Below are 16,169 nucleotides of genomic sequence, written 5' to 3'. Positions count from 1 at the left end.
GTGAACGCCGCGGGTACCTTGGTGCAGGTCTTCTCGGAGGGGTTGCGCGCGCTCTGCTCGACGGTGAACTCGACGGGGAAGGTCTGGCCCGCGGTGGTGGGCAGCGTGCAGAAGTCGTACATGGCGCTGCGGTCCACGCCGCGGGTCAGGTCGGGGTCGTGGCGCACGTAGCGCACCCCGTCGCCGCCGTTCTCCGTCACCAGGCAGCCCTCCAGCAGCACCATGCCGGTCGAGCTGTTCACGTGCAGCCCGTGCCCTGCGCCACAGTCCCCGGTGTCACCTTCCAGCACTGACGCGACACAGTGGCGTAGCCAGGACTTGTGTATGGGGGGTGTTCCCCCCCCCTCCACCGTATTACAGCGGGGGGGGGGGGGGGGGGTCCGGGGGTCGTCCCCCAGGGAAAATTAGGATTTTAAGGTGTAAAATAGTGCTATTTTAGCAGTTTTCGGTACTTAAATTTAAATATTCTAATGGTAAATTTTTTTATTAATTTTAATATGAAATTTGTTTGAGGTGATGAATAAGAAATTAATTAATGATTTGGTGCTAAGGGGGAAGGGGGGGTGTTTGAACCCCTAAACCCCCTCCCCCCCTTGGCTGCGCCCCTGACGTGACAACGTCTCATAAATCGATGAACGCCGGCTGCACGCACGGAAAAAAAGTGTCCCGTTACGCACATCATCCCGTTTCGCTGTGTCCTGTTGCGCTCATTGTACGCTCGCGCCGCCATCTATCTCTCTTCCACTCGGTTGGAACAACAATCGATTTGACTTTTTTCGAAGGCACACTAAACTTGAAACACTCTCCATTCGTTTCCTACTTTTCCTATATCATCGTCCTATCCTTAACGGAATAACACAGATTGGAATGAAGTTAAATAGCAAACATGTATAAAAATTAATAGTTAAAATAATCTCTTCGTTAAAGAAATAAACATTCAATTTGAATTAATGAGTGTGAATAAAAGAAAATTTATCAATCAAATTGTAGATTTCATTTCACTCTTTCTTTGTATCCATACAAAATAGTGATAAGTCAATAGAAATGATTCAATATTTTTCATAAAAGTATGCAATCATTTCATCAATGTTTTGTTATGACGTTGCCACGTTAAACTATCGTCCGTAAACCGACTTTACAGACAACCAATTATTTTTTATTAATGGTGATTGAAGTAGTAATAGTTTTGAACGATGAAACAAGTTTTAGTGACCGAAAGTAAAAAAAAAAACATAAATATTTGTATGACAATTTTTTATCGCAAAACGTGAACAAATCACTTTATTCTTAGTCTTACTCCCAATCATTAACTTTAGGTTGGGGGGAGGGGGGGAAATTCAAACAAATAACATTTTTACGCATGCAAAATCCCATAACAAGCTTAAAAGATAAAATATCATTATTTAGAGAATATTGGCTAGTCTTCAATGAAACCAATAATTCCCGATTCTTTCGGTACTAGGCAGTTTTTTTCTTTATTAATGGTGCAGTAGTCGGTGACTGAAGTAGTAATAGTTTTGAACGATTAAACAACTGCAAAGGACCAAATGATTTTACGTCCGCGCGTATGCCGCCGTGCCGTACCGTTGTCTCCCGGCCACAGACTGGGCCGTGATGAACTTCAGTCTAGCCAGTGGCAGGGAACTAGCATGAACACAAGCAACGTCTGACTATTCGTCTGCCGGTAACTGCAGTTGGAATCATGGCTTCCAAAGTGAGAGCGTAATGTATCGTGTTCAAGTATTTGAGACAAAACTAGAAGTATTATGACGCGCAGAATGTCATGAAGGCCAGACTTAACGTATGTTGGCCGCGCTTTAGTTTTAAGCAAGTCAACTGCACAAAATCATACGAAATAAGGACTCAAATGTTTATATAAGTCTCAGGCTGTTGGTTGTACCAGCGGGGAATATATATGACATTAGATACGGGAACGGTAATTAATAGATGATTCACAAGGAAAAAGTTAAATGAATGGTGCAATGAAAAAAAAAAATCACTGGCCTGACAGGATTGATGTGAACCAAGCGGTGATAAGCAAATACAGTAAACTCCCTATTATCTGCGGGCGGATGATCCACGGTGCGGATTATCCGCGCATGCTACGAAAAAATACAGTACATATGTAAATCTGCATTTTATTACAAGTGAGCAAATTTGAATTCTACTGACGAGTGTATTGTGTGCAGTATACAGTAAAACGCTACAGGCCTTCTCGGAACTCACGCAGTGTCTAATTAAGTCTCTGAGTTCGTACAGTCCTGTATCCTTGTTAGGAAGCAAGTACCGAGCACTTTTATGTTTACATTACTGAAATGTATTGTATTTTAATTATTTAGTAAAATACTAAAATTTTAGCATAATTTAAATATTTTTACTGTTAATTGTAACTTTTACTGTAGGTACATACATTTTTAGATTTTTAAGTTGAAATTAATGCTTCCTTTTTGTTTCCCATTTTCGGCTCTTTTGCGGAGTATCCGCGATTTTCACTATCCGCGGTGGCCCTGCCACTTAATTTCGCGGATAATCGGGAGTGTACTGTAAGCACTTTATTTTTTTAAAAATTAAAATCAGGAATATCGGTTTCACTACCAGTAAAGGATGGTTTTGTACGCGACGTGAGGTGGTCACGCATGGGGCGGGCAAGCCAACCAGCCGACTGACGAGATGTACAAAACCACCTATCTCCCATTACACGGTGTCGTATTAGTCATACAAACTATTCTACGGTAGGCTTATAAATATAAATGGCGTGTGGCACATTTTTATCGTCGAGTGTTTTTCTACGCATTTACATTAAGTAAAGAATATTTCCCCCTACACATTTTGGAACACCTTAAAGTAAATTTACGGCGGAGACTAATGCATCAGAACACGCGATTTAAAATAGCACGATCAAAGGCGTCGCCAGCCGTTGGCCAGCCGATTGGGGGGGGGGGGGGGGAGTTGTGGGAAAAGTATATATTTTTTTGTATTTCACTACATTTTTTTTAATCACTATGGCTCTGCCCCCTTACCCCCCCCTACCCACCCTGGCGATGCCCTTGAGCACGAACATTTTAAGGAACGCATTAAGCTGGGTTTACAATTAATTTCCTTAAGAATTATAACTTAACATCGAGCACACGATTAAGTCAAAACTACATTTTCCAGTTTATGATTGACATAGAAGTCGTTAATTCTAACCAATCACAGCACAAAACACATGGTCGGCCATTGTTCGAAACGGAGAAGCAGGTTTGAAATAGGTTATTGATAAATGGAATATATCTATTTTTCGAAATGGATGATTACAAATGACAAATATACGAATTATAACCCTAAATACTGCCTCGCTCGGTACAATAATAAGACATAAACTTGAGGTTGAAAGGTTCCGGTTTGTTGTGATTGGTCGCTTCCCATAAGTCTTAACGAAAAGTATAAAATATAACCATTTCTGTTAAGTCTTAAGTCATCATATGGTTCGCACATGACCCGTCAAAATTCACACACGACAATCATAAACCATTCCACTAGTTTACATAGAGTCATATGATAAGTACACGACTAAGTCTTAATTCTTAATTCTTAATTTTCAATCGTAAACCCACCTTTAGTCGTGCTAAGTGAGGGATCGGTGTATAGACCACAAGTCATCATAAGTGATGTAACAAGTGCTATCTTGTGCACAGAGGACAGGACTGGAGGCTCACCCCTGTTGTTGCGGAGGGTGCAGTTGCGCAGCACGAGGGGCGCGCCGGGCCGGGTCACGCTGATGCCCGTGTGCGCGCCGCGGGTCACTGACAGACTGCCGACCCTGGGGGGCACCCCCTCCACGTGCAGCGAGGCGCTCGTGTTGTAGTTGCGCCCCGACCCCGCGTACCTGCACGCAACAACACCTTTCAAGCTGGTCATATTTTTTTTTATAAATAACTTTTAAAAAAGAGCATGTGTAACTCAGCACACGTGATAGAAGTGAAACTTCTTTGGCAATTCAAACCTCGACTCGTGGGTATATCGCAAGGGGTACATCGGAAGAGAGAGAGAGAGAGAGAGAGAGAGAGAGAGAGAGAGAGAGAGAGAGAGAGAGAGAAATAAGACAACTTTATTAATAAACACGAATTAACAAAATTATTACTCACTTCAAAATAAGCTCAAACCCCCCATTGTGTTGCCCTCTGTCCAAATACTCCCTTACTAGATACCAGTGTTTGCATTGGAATTCAGCTTTGAAATTTTACTCCCATCGCACCAAAAGAAGTTTCACTTCAATAAAAATTACAATTTGATGGGCTGAACTGGGATTTATTCCATAAGATATAAAATCCTCTTATCTTCCGCCCTCCTCTGCATTCGATGCTGGATCCACCAGTGGTGGAGGTTAAGTGACAATTCAACCTACGGTCCCAAACCACGAGAGTAAATTCACCGACCAAGCCGGGAATCAAACCCGGGACTTTGGCTCGCCATGCTGAAGCTAGACCTACTGAGCAAACTGGCCCTTAAAGACTCCACCAATATTCAGTAACGTACATATCAGTTACACTTCTCATATGACCAGAATGTTTTCAGATTTCTGAACTACATGGTTCCTACTGTGTGACTAAACCAGATGAAGGTCCAGATGTAACTACTTTTTTTAAAAACAATACAACCTCAGGATTTTACGAGCATAGTCAGCCAATGAGACAGTACAGTTAAACTGAATGGAATAAGTCACTTTAGTAGTGTTTCTACCTAATCCAATTGAAAAGCATTAACTAAATGCAGAGGTGGGCATATTGCATCTCTGGAGCAACAAATAGAATGTGTGACTATATCAGGGGTGACCAACCATCACGTAGTAAGGACCAAATACCAAAATATAAAAAACTACAGCTGGTCAGTAATTTTACAATCAACTACAAACACACCTTTCCCTTTTATTACATTTTGATTTGTGATACGACATAACTACATGCAACTGGGCATTATGTCAGTGAAATTACAGATATTATTTATAGAAAGTGAAACATACCTGTTATTTTGTTTGATTTAAAGTTATTTATTAGTCAGTATAGTATTTTCCTTGGTGTAGTGAGTCACAACTCCCAAAAAAAAAAGAAAAAAAGCTATGCTTCTTAACTTGTTTAGTACGCATTTTACAAAGTTTTTATCACTGATACAGGTACAAACAAGTTCTAGACAAGGTACTAGGAAAAGTCATTAAGTAAGTCAGAAACTGATAAGTGATTTATCTTTAAAACCTAGTAGCAAGTTCTTTCCATAATGTTAATAGATGGCAGCATAATCCAGCTTTATGATATTGATTTCATATTCGATGATTGCGCAATACAATGTCCTTATGTGGCTGAGACAGAGCCTAAGGCATCTTATTCAGCTGGAATTGGGGCCCTGATAAAATAATGATCATGTTACGAAATAAAAATAGTCCTGAAGTGGATTATAACTCAAAGTTATTTTTTTAATTACGTTTTGTGACTTACACAATGAGTTTCTCGCGTCATGGCCCCCACAAGGGTGGGGCTGGGTGGACCCCTGTGTCCAGGGCCCGGGCCTGTTTATTTTTACATGTTTAACTATTATAATTATTTTTACAAACTAAAAAAACATATTGAATATTTTATAAATAAAGTTTAGTATGGAATTATGAAATAGTAACCATAATTATACCCTGTATTTTCAGGTTAAATAACATTCTAAAAAGGGTGTAGGTAAGACATAACCATGCGATTATAATGCAGCACGTGACTGTGAAATTGCGGGAAGGGGGGGGGGGAGCCCCCCCCTGTCATCGATCCTGGGTCCAGGGCCCGTAATGCCTTGATGTAAGCTTTTGGACATGCGTCATTGCTAAGCTCATGTATGTCTGTAGAAGAAAACTACAAAATACCCAAAATACAAAAAAAAAAACACAAATTAAGAAAAAAATTGCTGTTGTCAATAGGATATGTACACCACATAATATTCCATAACAGGAATATTGTCAACAAACAAAGAAAAACAAAGAAAAATGGACTAACAAAACGAAAAAACCCCCACAAATGATGACAGCACAAAACTATTTTAACCCAAAAAAAATTCAGCACAGCAGTTGAAACGAGGCAAAAACACGACAAAACGAAAAGACGAAACAAACACAATAGTTTTCCAAAACAGAAGAGAACGAAAAAATCCCCACAAATGAAGACAGCACTAAAATATTGAACCCAAAAAAATTTCAGCACAGCAGTTGAAACGAGGCAAAAACACGACAAAACGAAAAGACGAAACAAACACAATAGTTTTCCAAAACAGAATCAAGCGACGTTTCGGGAACTGCTATCTGCTGCCGTCCTCAGGCAGAGACGCACATGGTACGGAAACACAGGAGCGACTGAGTAGGGCCCGTAATCGAATGCGGGGGCCATGTCTCGCTACACTAGGTCAGTCTGGGACCGAACAGGCGCCTCACCTGATGTCCACGTGGCTGAGCTCGGAGCGCGACGTGAGCACGTACTGCGTGTTCTGGTTGGTCAGCACGCGGTCCGCCAGGGCGTGCTCGAAGCGCACCCCCCTCCAGTGGTGCACCACCCCCGAGGAGGTGACGTGGCGGGGCGCGCACTGCACCCCGATGTCAGGGTGGTAGTCTGCGCGCGAGGAGAACAAGTTGCTGACATCCTTGCATACAACAACAGCTTTTACCAACTACTAGGGACCGGAAAAATTCGCGGATACATTTCGCGACAGGATAGAGTCCAAATACTTTTGACATTATTTTACTTCAGTGGTTGGGCCAAATTTCATCTGAAGGACTCTGAACCAATGAAAAATCTTTAACAGAAGAATTGGCGAATCACGATCATTCCAGTCAACAGGTGTTACGAGTCGGTAACCAATCAGCAGATGTAATTTGCACGAGTGCATAGAGGGTCATGGAGTCTATCCTTTAGGGATTTGAAATCGCGAATTTTTCCGGTCTCTACCAATTACTAGAAACCGGAAAAATTCGGGGTTTCGCTGGCCTTCAGTATAGACTGCACATTCCCCTGTACACTAGGGCAAAAAACGCAAGTTCATTGGCTGTTGACTTGTAAATCGTCTCAGTTGGTTTGTCTGTGATTCGATCCTTCTTTGGTTGAGGGTTTATAATTGGTTGAGATGCGTCCAGATGAACAGTAAGCCAATAGCAAAATCATCTAAGAGGTATATGTATTTGAATTCTAGCCTATCGACTAGCCAAATTGTGAGGGTGCAGCAGTACGGTGACCACATTCTCATTGGCCCCGTCAAGAGCGGGACGACACCTCTCACCGACCTCAGCCAATAACCACAGGAGAAAAGCAACAGTATTTTGTGAAGTACCTTGACACGAAATGTATTCGCGAAATACAGGTGTCCCTACCAATTACTAGAGACCGGAAAAATTCGCGGATTCATTTCGCGGTAGGCTAGACTCCAAACTCGTTCACCTTCATTCTGAGTCAGTGATTGGACCGCCGTTTACCTGAAGGTCTCTAAGCCAGTGAAAAACCTTCATCAAAAGAAGTATCAAATCACAAGAATCCCAGGTAACGCGTGTCACGAGTCATTATCCAATGAGCAGGTGCAATTTGTCCTAGTACATAGAGGACCGTGGATTCTATCCTAGAGGTCATTGAAACCGCGAATTTTTCCAGTCTCTATCAATTACTAGGGACTGGAAAAATTCGCGGTTTCAATGACCTTCAGGGTAGACTCCACAAGCCCCTACCTACTCGGGCAAATACAACCTGATCATTGGCTACTGACTCGAGAGATCTGTCAGTTGGGATGCTTGCGATTCAATACTTCTTTGGTTGAAGGTTTTTTCATTGGAGCTATATAAGCTGAGAGCCAATCGCAGAAGCAATAGGGAGGTACGTGTGTTTGGATTCTAGCTTAACGCGATTTTAACCCGCGAAATTTTCCTGTCTCTACCAATTACTCTACCAATATTTCTTGTTTACCTACTGGTTGGTTAAGCCTCAGTCTTACACGCCATTTAGGTTACTTCATTTTCTTGCCGTTGTTACTACTTAGGTGCTATTCGTCACAATATCTCTCTTTCAACATATATGTACTGTCACAAAATTGGTCCTCAGATGTTTTCAAAGGTAATCTTACAGCAGGCAGAAGTTAGACATTTTTTAAATAAATATTCTTTCCAGAGGTGGCTGCAATTTTTGAGAGTTACGGAAATTCCGATCGCACGAGGGGAATAGTCAGGTAGGTGGTGGGGGAACCGGTAGAGGAGGAGAGTGCGTCAGCGGCGACGCCACTCCAACGCATACACTAGCGGTCGAATGGGAAGACAGCATGGTTCAAAAAAAAAGGGGGGGGGGGTTATAGGTATGTAGTGTAGCATGCTATATGCTAGTTGTAACGACCAGACAGGCAGTTGGTAGGGGAGATGTAGAAATGACTCAGCAGTGATGCTACAGAATTCTCAGTCTTATGCGCTATCCTCAACGCTACGATTTACATCCAGGCATTTTAGTAAGTTTATATAAGCTAGTCAGAAACCACGCCTCTACAAATGACAATGCATTATGTCGAATATTTAAGGGAGAAGGGATAAAAGGTCACGTTCACATGTAAAATTATTATTTACGCAGTTGGTAATTATATAAAAGTTGGACTCTATCTTATTGGATATAATATATATATATATTATTTTTCGGAATATATATATTTTCTTTTCGGAAGATTATTGTAAACAATTACTTTTAAATTAAGAAAATTAAAATTCTTGATTTATATTTTATCGGGAGAGGGCTTCAGAAGATTTCTTACCGATTTTCTCAGCTCTCTATACCTCGATTTATATAAATATCAGTATGATGTCAACATATCATTTATCCTTAAATTTTTTTTAGTCACAACAGATGACAGGTGTTTGTGAAAATTACGTAAAAATGCATTTCCTAGCTATGACATACCAGTGATGTCAGACCTAGGTCATGTATTCACTGGGCAATGCACAGTATACACAAATTAAACTTTTCACGTGGTCAATTTAACTTCATTTACTGCTACTAGAGCATGTCGGTGACGCGAACCCATGAGTTTTGTCTCTACCAAAAATCGCTCAACGTGGCTAAAGAAGTTTTCACTTCAAAAATTGTTAATCTTGCAAGTTTATTCACGTCTCGTAAGGCTGGGTTCAGAATTAAAAATCACAAACGAGTACACAGCAGGTCATGCACAAGACCTGTGCGAAATCGGTTCACAATTGAAATCTTACTATTAACTTCAGCCAACGAAATTTCGCGATGTATTCGACATCTGTCGGCGTATTAGTAAGTAATTAACTAACTACCAAATGATTATCCCGTGACATCTGACCCGCAACTTGTTAGCACAGTTGTTCATCATACTAATAAGTAGGGACCGGAAAAATTCGCGGTTTCGATGGCCTTCAGGATAGACTGCACATTCCCCTGTACACTCGGGCAAATAACGCAAGTTCATCGGCTGCCAACTTGTAAGTCGTCTCAGTTGGTTTGTCTGTGATTCATTCCTTCTTTGTTTGAGGGTTTATAATTGGTTGAGATGCGTCCAGATGAACAGTAAGCAAATAGCAATATCATCTAAGAGGTATATGTATTTGAATTCTAGCCTATCGCCTAATGAATAGAGACCGGAAAAATTCGCGGTTTCATTTCGTGATAGGCTAGAATCCAAGTGCGTGTAACTTTTTGCCGCTTGAGTGAATGGAACACAGTTTGCCTGAAGGACTGTGAGCCAATGAATGACCCTCAACGTAAGAAGTACCGAATCACAAACATCCCAGTTAGCAGGTGTCGCGAGTCAGTAGCCAATGAGCTGGTGTAGTTTTTCTGAGTACATAGAGGATCATGGAGTCCATCCTAGATGTCATCGAAATGAATCCGCGAATTTTTCCGGTCTCTAGAGAATTTAAATAAATACATTTATTTTATGTCACACCTCCCCTCCTCCAGCCGAACTTTATGTGCCGGAGACGCTCGTGATGATATAGAACGTGAAGGAAGGAAATGAGCTGAAAGCAAGATGGCGCCTTGTCGGTTGGCAGTGACTCACCGCACACGCCGGCGCCCACCTGCCGGCTGGCCCAGGCGCACTCGGCCAGCGAGGTCTCCGTGCCGCGGCAGCCTGGCTGCTCCAGCAGCAGGCGGGGGCGAAAGCCAGGCTGGCGGTCGAACCAGCCGAGCCAGCCGCCGCCCTGGTAGCCCAGCTGGCGACACAGCACCTCCATGTCCGCCCGCGTCCAGCTGCAACACGCCACACTCACCTCACATCTGCAACTGGTCACGGTTAGTAGGTCTGTCTTTAAGGGCCCCGCCTCGTCAGGTGTGTGTGTGTGTCAGTGAGGCGGGACTGGCTGGTGCTTCTAGCGCGGTGTCTCCTCTGGACTGGCGCGCAGTCTTCTAGTCGTGCATTGAGCGGTGACCGTAACATTATATGGCCGAGAAATGAAGATAAAGGGGTAATGCAAGTCCCTGAAGTGCTTTCAAGAACCTGTACCGGTTGTTTTACGTCTATAAATTACTCTGAAAAAAACGCGTGTTAGACCTTTTCACTCTTCTAAAAATACAGTTTAAAAACTTCAACCGAAATCAAAAGTACTTTCTGGTCCTCAGCGAACTCTTAAATGCTTTTCGTAAACGGACCCCACTCGGATATCTAAAATAGTTTTGAAATCGCGTTGTTTTTCCTGAAGCTCTACGCACCGAGTGTGTGTACGGGTGGGCGGGGGCCTTGCCTCCCATTTCAGGTCATGATTTTATATTTATATTAATCACTGTGTTGCGTGTGCTCCGCATACGCACATCAAGATGTGTCGCGCGGCGCCTAACCGCGCGCCGATGCAACCAGCACAAGCAAGTGTTCGCGCGCTGCGCGCATGACGTTCGGAGCCGCTCGGGAGCACCCGGGGAGGCTCGTTTTGGCGGGCTGCCAACCGGACATCGCCGAAGGCACCGGTTCCGGTTGCCCCGACCGAGAACAATCTGCCATGTTCGATACTAGCAGTTCACAGGGTATAAAAGGTGTCCCATTTTCCGCTAAATCGCACACTTCGCGCCCCGCCGTCGTTTCTAATGATTCGAATAAAGTGACGGGGTCGCAATCTTGAATTGACTTCCCACATAGCGAGTTATGGGAACATAATAGTTCCTGGTATCGCTGTCACACGCTCCCGGCCGAGCATATGAGGAAACGGCGGCGGCTGAGAGAGGAGTCGGTGGTCGTCTCTCGCGGCGCGCGCATCTCTCTCGCGGGCTGTCGGCTGGGAGTTCCCTGCGCCCTATTGGGTAACCGAGGGCTGGCAGTGCGTGGGGGATTTGTGTGCGTGCTGGGGGCGGCCTAGCAGCGCCAACTGCTACCGACCGCGTCCCGCGGGTGGCGGATACGGGAGCCCAGCCCGAGAGTTGCAATCTCGCTGGGGTGGCTGTGAATAACCAATAGCAGTCCGCGGACCAATGGCCGGCCTGTGGAGTCGTTATCACGGCTGTCGGGGAGAAAGGTAGCCTGAATGTAGCTCGGCGCGTGACAGGAAGCAGCTTCGTCGGCGAAGGCCCGCAGGGGAGCTCGATGTGCCATAGTAGCGAAGTGTAGACGAACTGCGGGCTGGAACTTGCGGAGCTGTGGACTGCTGCGCGCGCAACGGAATTGAAATGCATCGGAACTCTGAAGGAAGACATCAGGAACCTTCAGCTGGGGCTGCTGTAGGTGTGGCAGCAGTAGCCTCGAGCGGCGCGACCTTCAACCGTCTCGGGGATTTTGGGTGGCGAGGTTGGTTCCCTCCCCCCACCCTGGCTTGAAAAGAACTGTTGTTGACCTGAAGAAGGAAGATAAAGATGGCGCAACGTCAGGCTGCCTTTCGCTCCGTGCGCCCGCAGTTCGAGCCGGTTTACTGGCTCGTCTGCCCACTTCTGTTTTTAACTGTGGCTGCCTGGGCAGCTGTGGCTGGGCTGACGAGTGAAGTCACCCGCCCCTGGGGGCGCTTGCGCCCCTGGTTATAATAACCCAGGAGTTCCCAAACTTTAAATGCGGGCCGCAAGGCCTAAGCACCCAACTCCAGCATGGTTGATTTTTCAGCCCCTCCAACTCTTCTTACCTGGACCCTTCTTCCTCTTGTCCAGTAGTTACCTGCTTGCATAATGCATGATAATTGATCCCCGCATGACCCGGCCCAGGGTTTTCCCTGTGTCTATGCAGGTTTTACCTGGGTCACACTTAGCTAGCTTTTAAGCTAGGCGACCAATGGGACGTCAGTCATGGCGCCAATTGCAGCCATGGCTGGCCAGTAAACCCCAATACGCACACGATTGCACGCGCCCTTGTCCTGCATGGTTCAAAACCCGCATGGTAGAGTGTATAGGCTTCGGCCTGAGACACACCTAGGTCCTCCCCTAACCTGGACCCTCCCCTACACACTTAGAATTAACTTAGGCTAGGAAAAAAATTGCTGAGGGAGGAGACTCGTCGCGACCACCAGCGACACCAGCCGGAGGCCCTGCTGGCCTTCCCTGCTGAAGGAAGCTACACTGTCAACTCGTCTCGCCGGTCTGCCGTCACGCTGCCCGTCGGAAGAAGCTACCACTTGGTAAAGTACTGTTTCGTCGTAGACACCTATAGACCGAGTGGGTAGAAAACTTAGAGTGAGAAGAGGGGCAGTGGTGACGGAGGCAAGGCTTGGAGACGGCGGTGTGAGCTTGTGAGTCCCGATGAAAGACTTTACATCTGACTGGACACACAACACTTAGGTGCGAATCCCGGCAGCGACACGTGAAGAATAATGCCAGTCCCCACACCGACGAGCATTTCTCCCGCTACGATAGTTTGGGGAGATAGTCAATGGTAACCCCTGCATCGACGAATAAGAACTTGCCCGCAGAAATACGTGTCGACAAGAGTAATCTAAGTTGACGACTCTAATAATTATTAGAGGTCTGCGCACCCTCGTGAAAACGTGTATAGTGTTCCTTTTTGTATTAGTCATGTTGTGTATAAATAGCATGTTAGTTAAAAGATATTAATGATTATGGTGATGTTTGCTAACTTGCGCATTGACAGATGTGTGTCGCATAATATTCGATAAGTCGAGGGGTCTTGTTATATACTTTCATTTGCACTCTGGAAATTTATGTACGTTAATTGCTTGTAACGTAGCTTTTGTTTTGACGGTGTACGCAGTGGCAAGCGCGGGGCCAAGTATGAGAGCACGGGCAATTGTGAAGTCAATTTGTTAAGCTGCATTCACGTGTCTCACGTTGCAATAATTCCTAAACGTTTCTGTTCGCAGACTTTTGCACCAGAGCCACGCCGCAAATATCAACTGTTTACATTTTTGTCATTAACTGATCAACTTTTACACTTTTTCAATTGTTTAACGTTCATGAAATGAAAAATTTATACAGCGCATACTTTTTGCATAAGTTAGCTGCCAGAGTTACATTTTTAAGGTTTTTGGGTTGTACAAATAAGGATAACTTAATTTATTGCAGAACTGAAACTTTTTAGGTTTAACTGCAATGCCACTGGCTACTTCATGATAAGTTCTGCATTTCTATCAAAAACTCATTTCTTGTTTCTTGGCCGTCAAAATAGTAACAAATTTGAGAATTTTGAAACGCCAGGTAAAGTTAATTAATATTTTCTGAAATAAATTCAACCTTTCAGGATTTTCTGTACAATGGCACAGCAGAAAATAAACTGGAAAGGCACCCTTTCGGATTTCTTAAAATTCATGTTATTTTCTGCATTAAAATCGTGAAAGTTATCCCCTCTAACCTAACCTAACCTAACCTAACCTTTCCGAGGGGATATCTTCATATTTGCATTAAAACCGAAACATTTTAATAAATCGGAAAGGGTACCTTTCCAGCTTCTATCCAGGTACACTATCGCCACCAAAAGTATGAAAGGTAGATACCCTTTCCGAGGCGATACAATTCAGCCCATCACTACAAAGGTACAATATCCTACAAACTATTTCTTTGCAATTGGTAGGAAAAATAAATAGTTTAAAATTATTTTAATTAAGATAATGTACTTCTTAAGACATTGTTAATCTAAATTCAATAAATTGTAATTAAATTGAAAAAAAATGAACTATTGTAGATGAATGGACGTAGACCGTAAAAATTCGCGGATTCATTTCGCGGTAGGCTGGACTCCAAACTCGTTCCCCTTCATTCTGAGTCAGTGATTGGACCGCCGTTCACCTGAAGGACTCTAAGCCAGTGAATAAAACCTTCAACAAAATAAGTATCAAATCACAAGCATCCCAGGTGACACGTGTCACGAGTCATTATCCAATGAGCAGGCGCAATCTGTCCTAGTGCATAGAGGATCGTGGAGTCTATCCTAGAGGTCATTGAAACCGCGAATTTTTCCGGTCTCTATGAACGGCGAATGCGTGGAGACCGGAAAAATTCGCGCATTCAATGACCTCTATGGGATAGCCTCCATTACACCTCTGCATTTCTCGAGCAAACACGCGCGTACATTGGGTGCTAACTTGTGAGGCGTCTCCACTGGGTGGCTTGTGATTCGATGCTTCTTCGGCCGATAGTCTCTCTCATTGACCCAGAGAGCTTCAGTTGAACTGCGAGAGCCAGGAGCAGAACCAGCAGAATTGTGCACATGTTTGAATTTCAGCCTATCACGAAATGAATCGGCGATGTTCTCCCGGTCTGTATGAACGGGGGACGGGGAGACTCTCACTTCCTGGAGTTGGAGCAGACGGACAGCCAGCGGCCGCGGTGCCGGACCTGCAGTCGGCCGGACAGCACGGACTGCCCGTCCACCAGGCGCGCCTCGGGCAGCTGCGGCAGCGCCGGCGGCTCCGACCCCGCCGTCAGCAGGATCCTCGCGTCGGCGGTCCCCTGCGCGCACACGCACACGCACACACACACGTCAGCACCGACCACGTGGACTGGGGCAGCAGCGCCACACAGGCTGGCGGGCTGCGGGTAACTAGGGACACCTGTATTTCGCCAGTTCATTTCATGTCAAGGTATTTCACACAACACTGTAGCTTTTTCTAACAGTCGTGGCTAGAGCCACGGATTCTATCCTGCTGAGGCCAGAGGAATCTGCGAAATTTCCGGGACTCTAGTCATGGCTAGAGACCGGAAAAATTCGCGGATTCAATGACCTCCTGGATAGACTCTACTACACTCGGGAAAATGCCACCTGTTCATTGGCTGATGACTTGTGAGTCGTCTCGACCAAGTGTATGTGATTCGACACTTCTTTGAGCGAGGGTCTCTAATTGGCCATCATTATTCCAGACTAACAGCGAACCAATTGCAGAAGCAGTGCTAAGGTATAATCATTTGAATTGTAGCATATCACGAAATGAATCCGCGAATTTTGCAGGTCTCTAGTCATGGCAAATTGTGAGGGTGCAGCAGTACGGTTACCACATTCTCATTGGCCCCGTCAAGAGACACCTCTCACCGACCTCAGCCAATAACCACAGGAGAAAAGCTACAGTATTTTGTGAAATACCTTGACACGAAATGTATTCACGAAATACAGGTGTCCCTACGGGATAAATAGAGACTGGAAAAATTCGCGGTTTCAATTACCTCTAGGATAGACTCCACGATCCTCTATGCACTAGGACAGATTGCACCTGCTCATTGGACAATGACTCGTGACACGTGTCACCGGGGATGCTTGTGATTTGATACTTCTTTTGTTGTAGGTTTTTCACTGGCTTAGAGACCTTCAGGTAAACGGTGGTCCAATCACTGACTCAGAATGAAGGTGAACGAGTTTGGAGTCTAGCCTACCGAGAAATGAATCCGTAAATTTTTCCGGTCTCTATAGATAACATTGTAAATGTTCGCTCGAAATTGCTTTGAAATTGTGACAGAATGGTTGCAATCGAATACGCGCCATTTTTTTATACACCTATGCCACACCTGTGACAGGTAAAAATATAGATAGGTAAAAAAATATATATATGAATGATAGTTTGTGTGTTAGTCTTCTGTTTTGTAAAGATAAAAATATAGATAGGAATATATAGACATTTATATAGGGAGATAAATTGAGATATAGATGTATAGAGATTTTTTATGTATAAATAGAAATATAGTAAGATTTATAAAGAAAAATATATAGAAATATAGAGATTCTCTGTATATGTGCACCTCTTAAAAAAATAAATTGTAAGAGGCATAACA

The 16,169-nt window shown here is 44.2% G+C and overlaps 1 protein-coding gene across 2 annotated transcripts in view; it reads right to left on the bottom strand.

The window, feature by feature from the left end:
* LOC134538477 (protein bark beetle) overlaps positions 1-16,169 on the bottom strand; it is a 238,572-nt gene that overhangs the window by 141,020 nt on the left and 81,383 nt on the right. For both annotated transcript variants that reach the window (XM_063379808.1, XM_063379809.1), the window contains exons 2-6: positions 14,698-14,858; positions 10,048-10,238; positions 6,440-6,614; positions 3,699-3,868; positions 18-256 (exon numbers count right to left, since the gene is read on the bottom strand). In XM_063379808.1, the coding sequence (XP_063235878.1) occupies positions 18-256; positions 3,699-3,868; positions 6,440-6,614; positions 10,048-10,238; positions 14,698-14,858 (936 nt within the window). The remainder of the gene's footprint in view (positions 1-17; positions 257-3,698; positions 3,869-6,439; positions 6,615-10,047; positions 10,239-14,697; positions 14,859-16,169) is intronic.

Source organism: Bacillus rossius, chromosome 13 (assembly GCF_032445375.1).
Source record: "Bacillus rossius redtenbacheri isolate Brsri chromosome 13, Brsri_v3, whole genome shotgun sequence".
NCBI classification, from domain to species: Eukaryota; Metazoa; Arthropoda; class Insecta; order Phasmatodea; family Bacillidae; genus Bacillus; species Bacillus rossius.
This window is presented reverse-complemented; position numbering and strand designations above follow the sequence as displayed.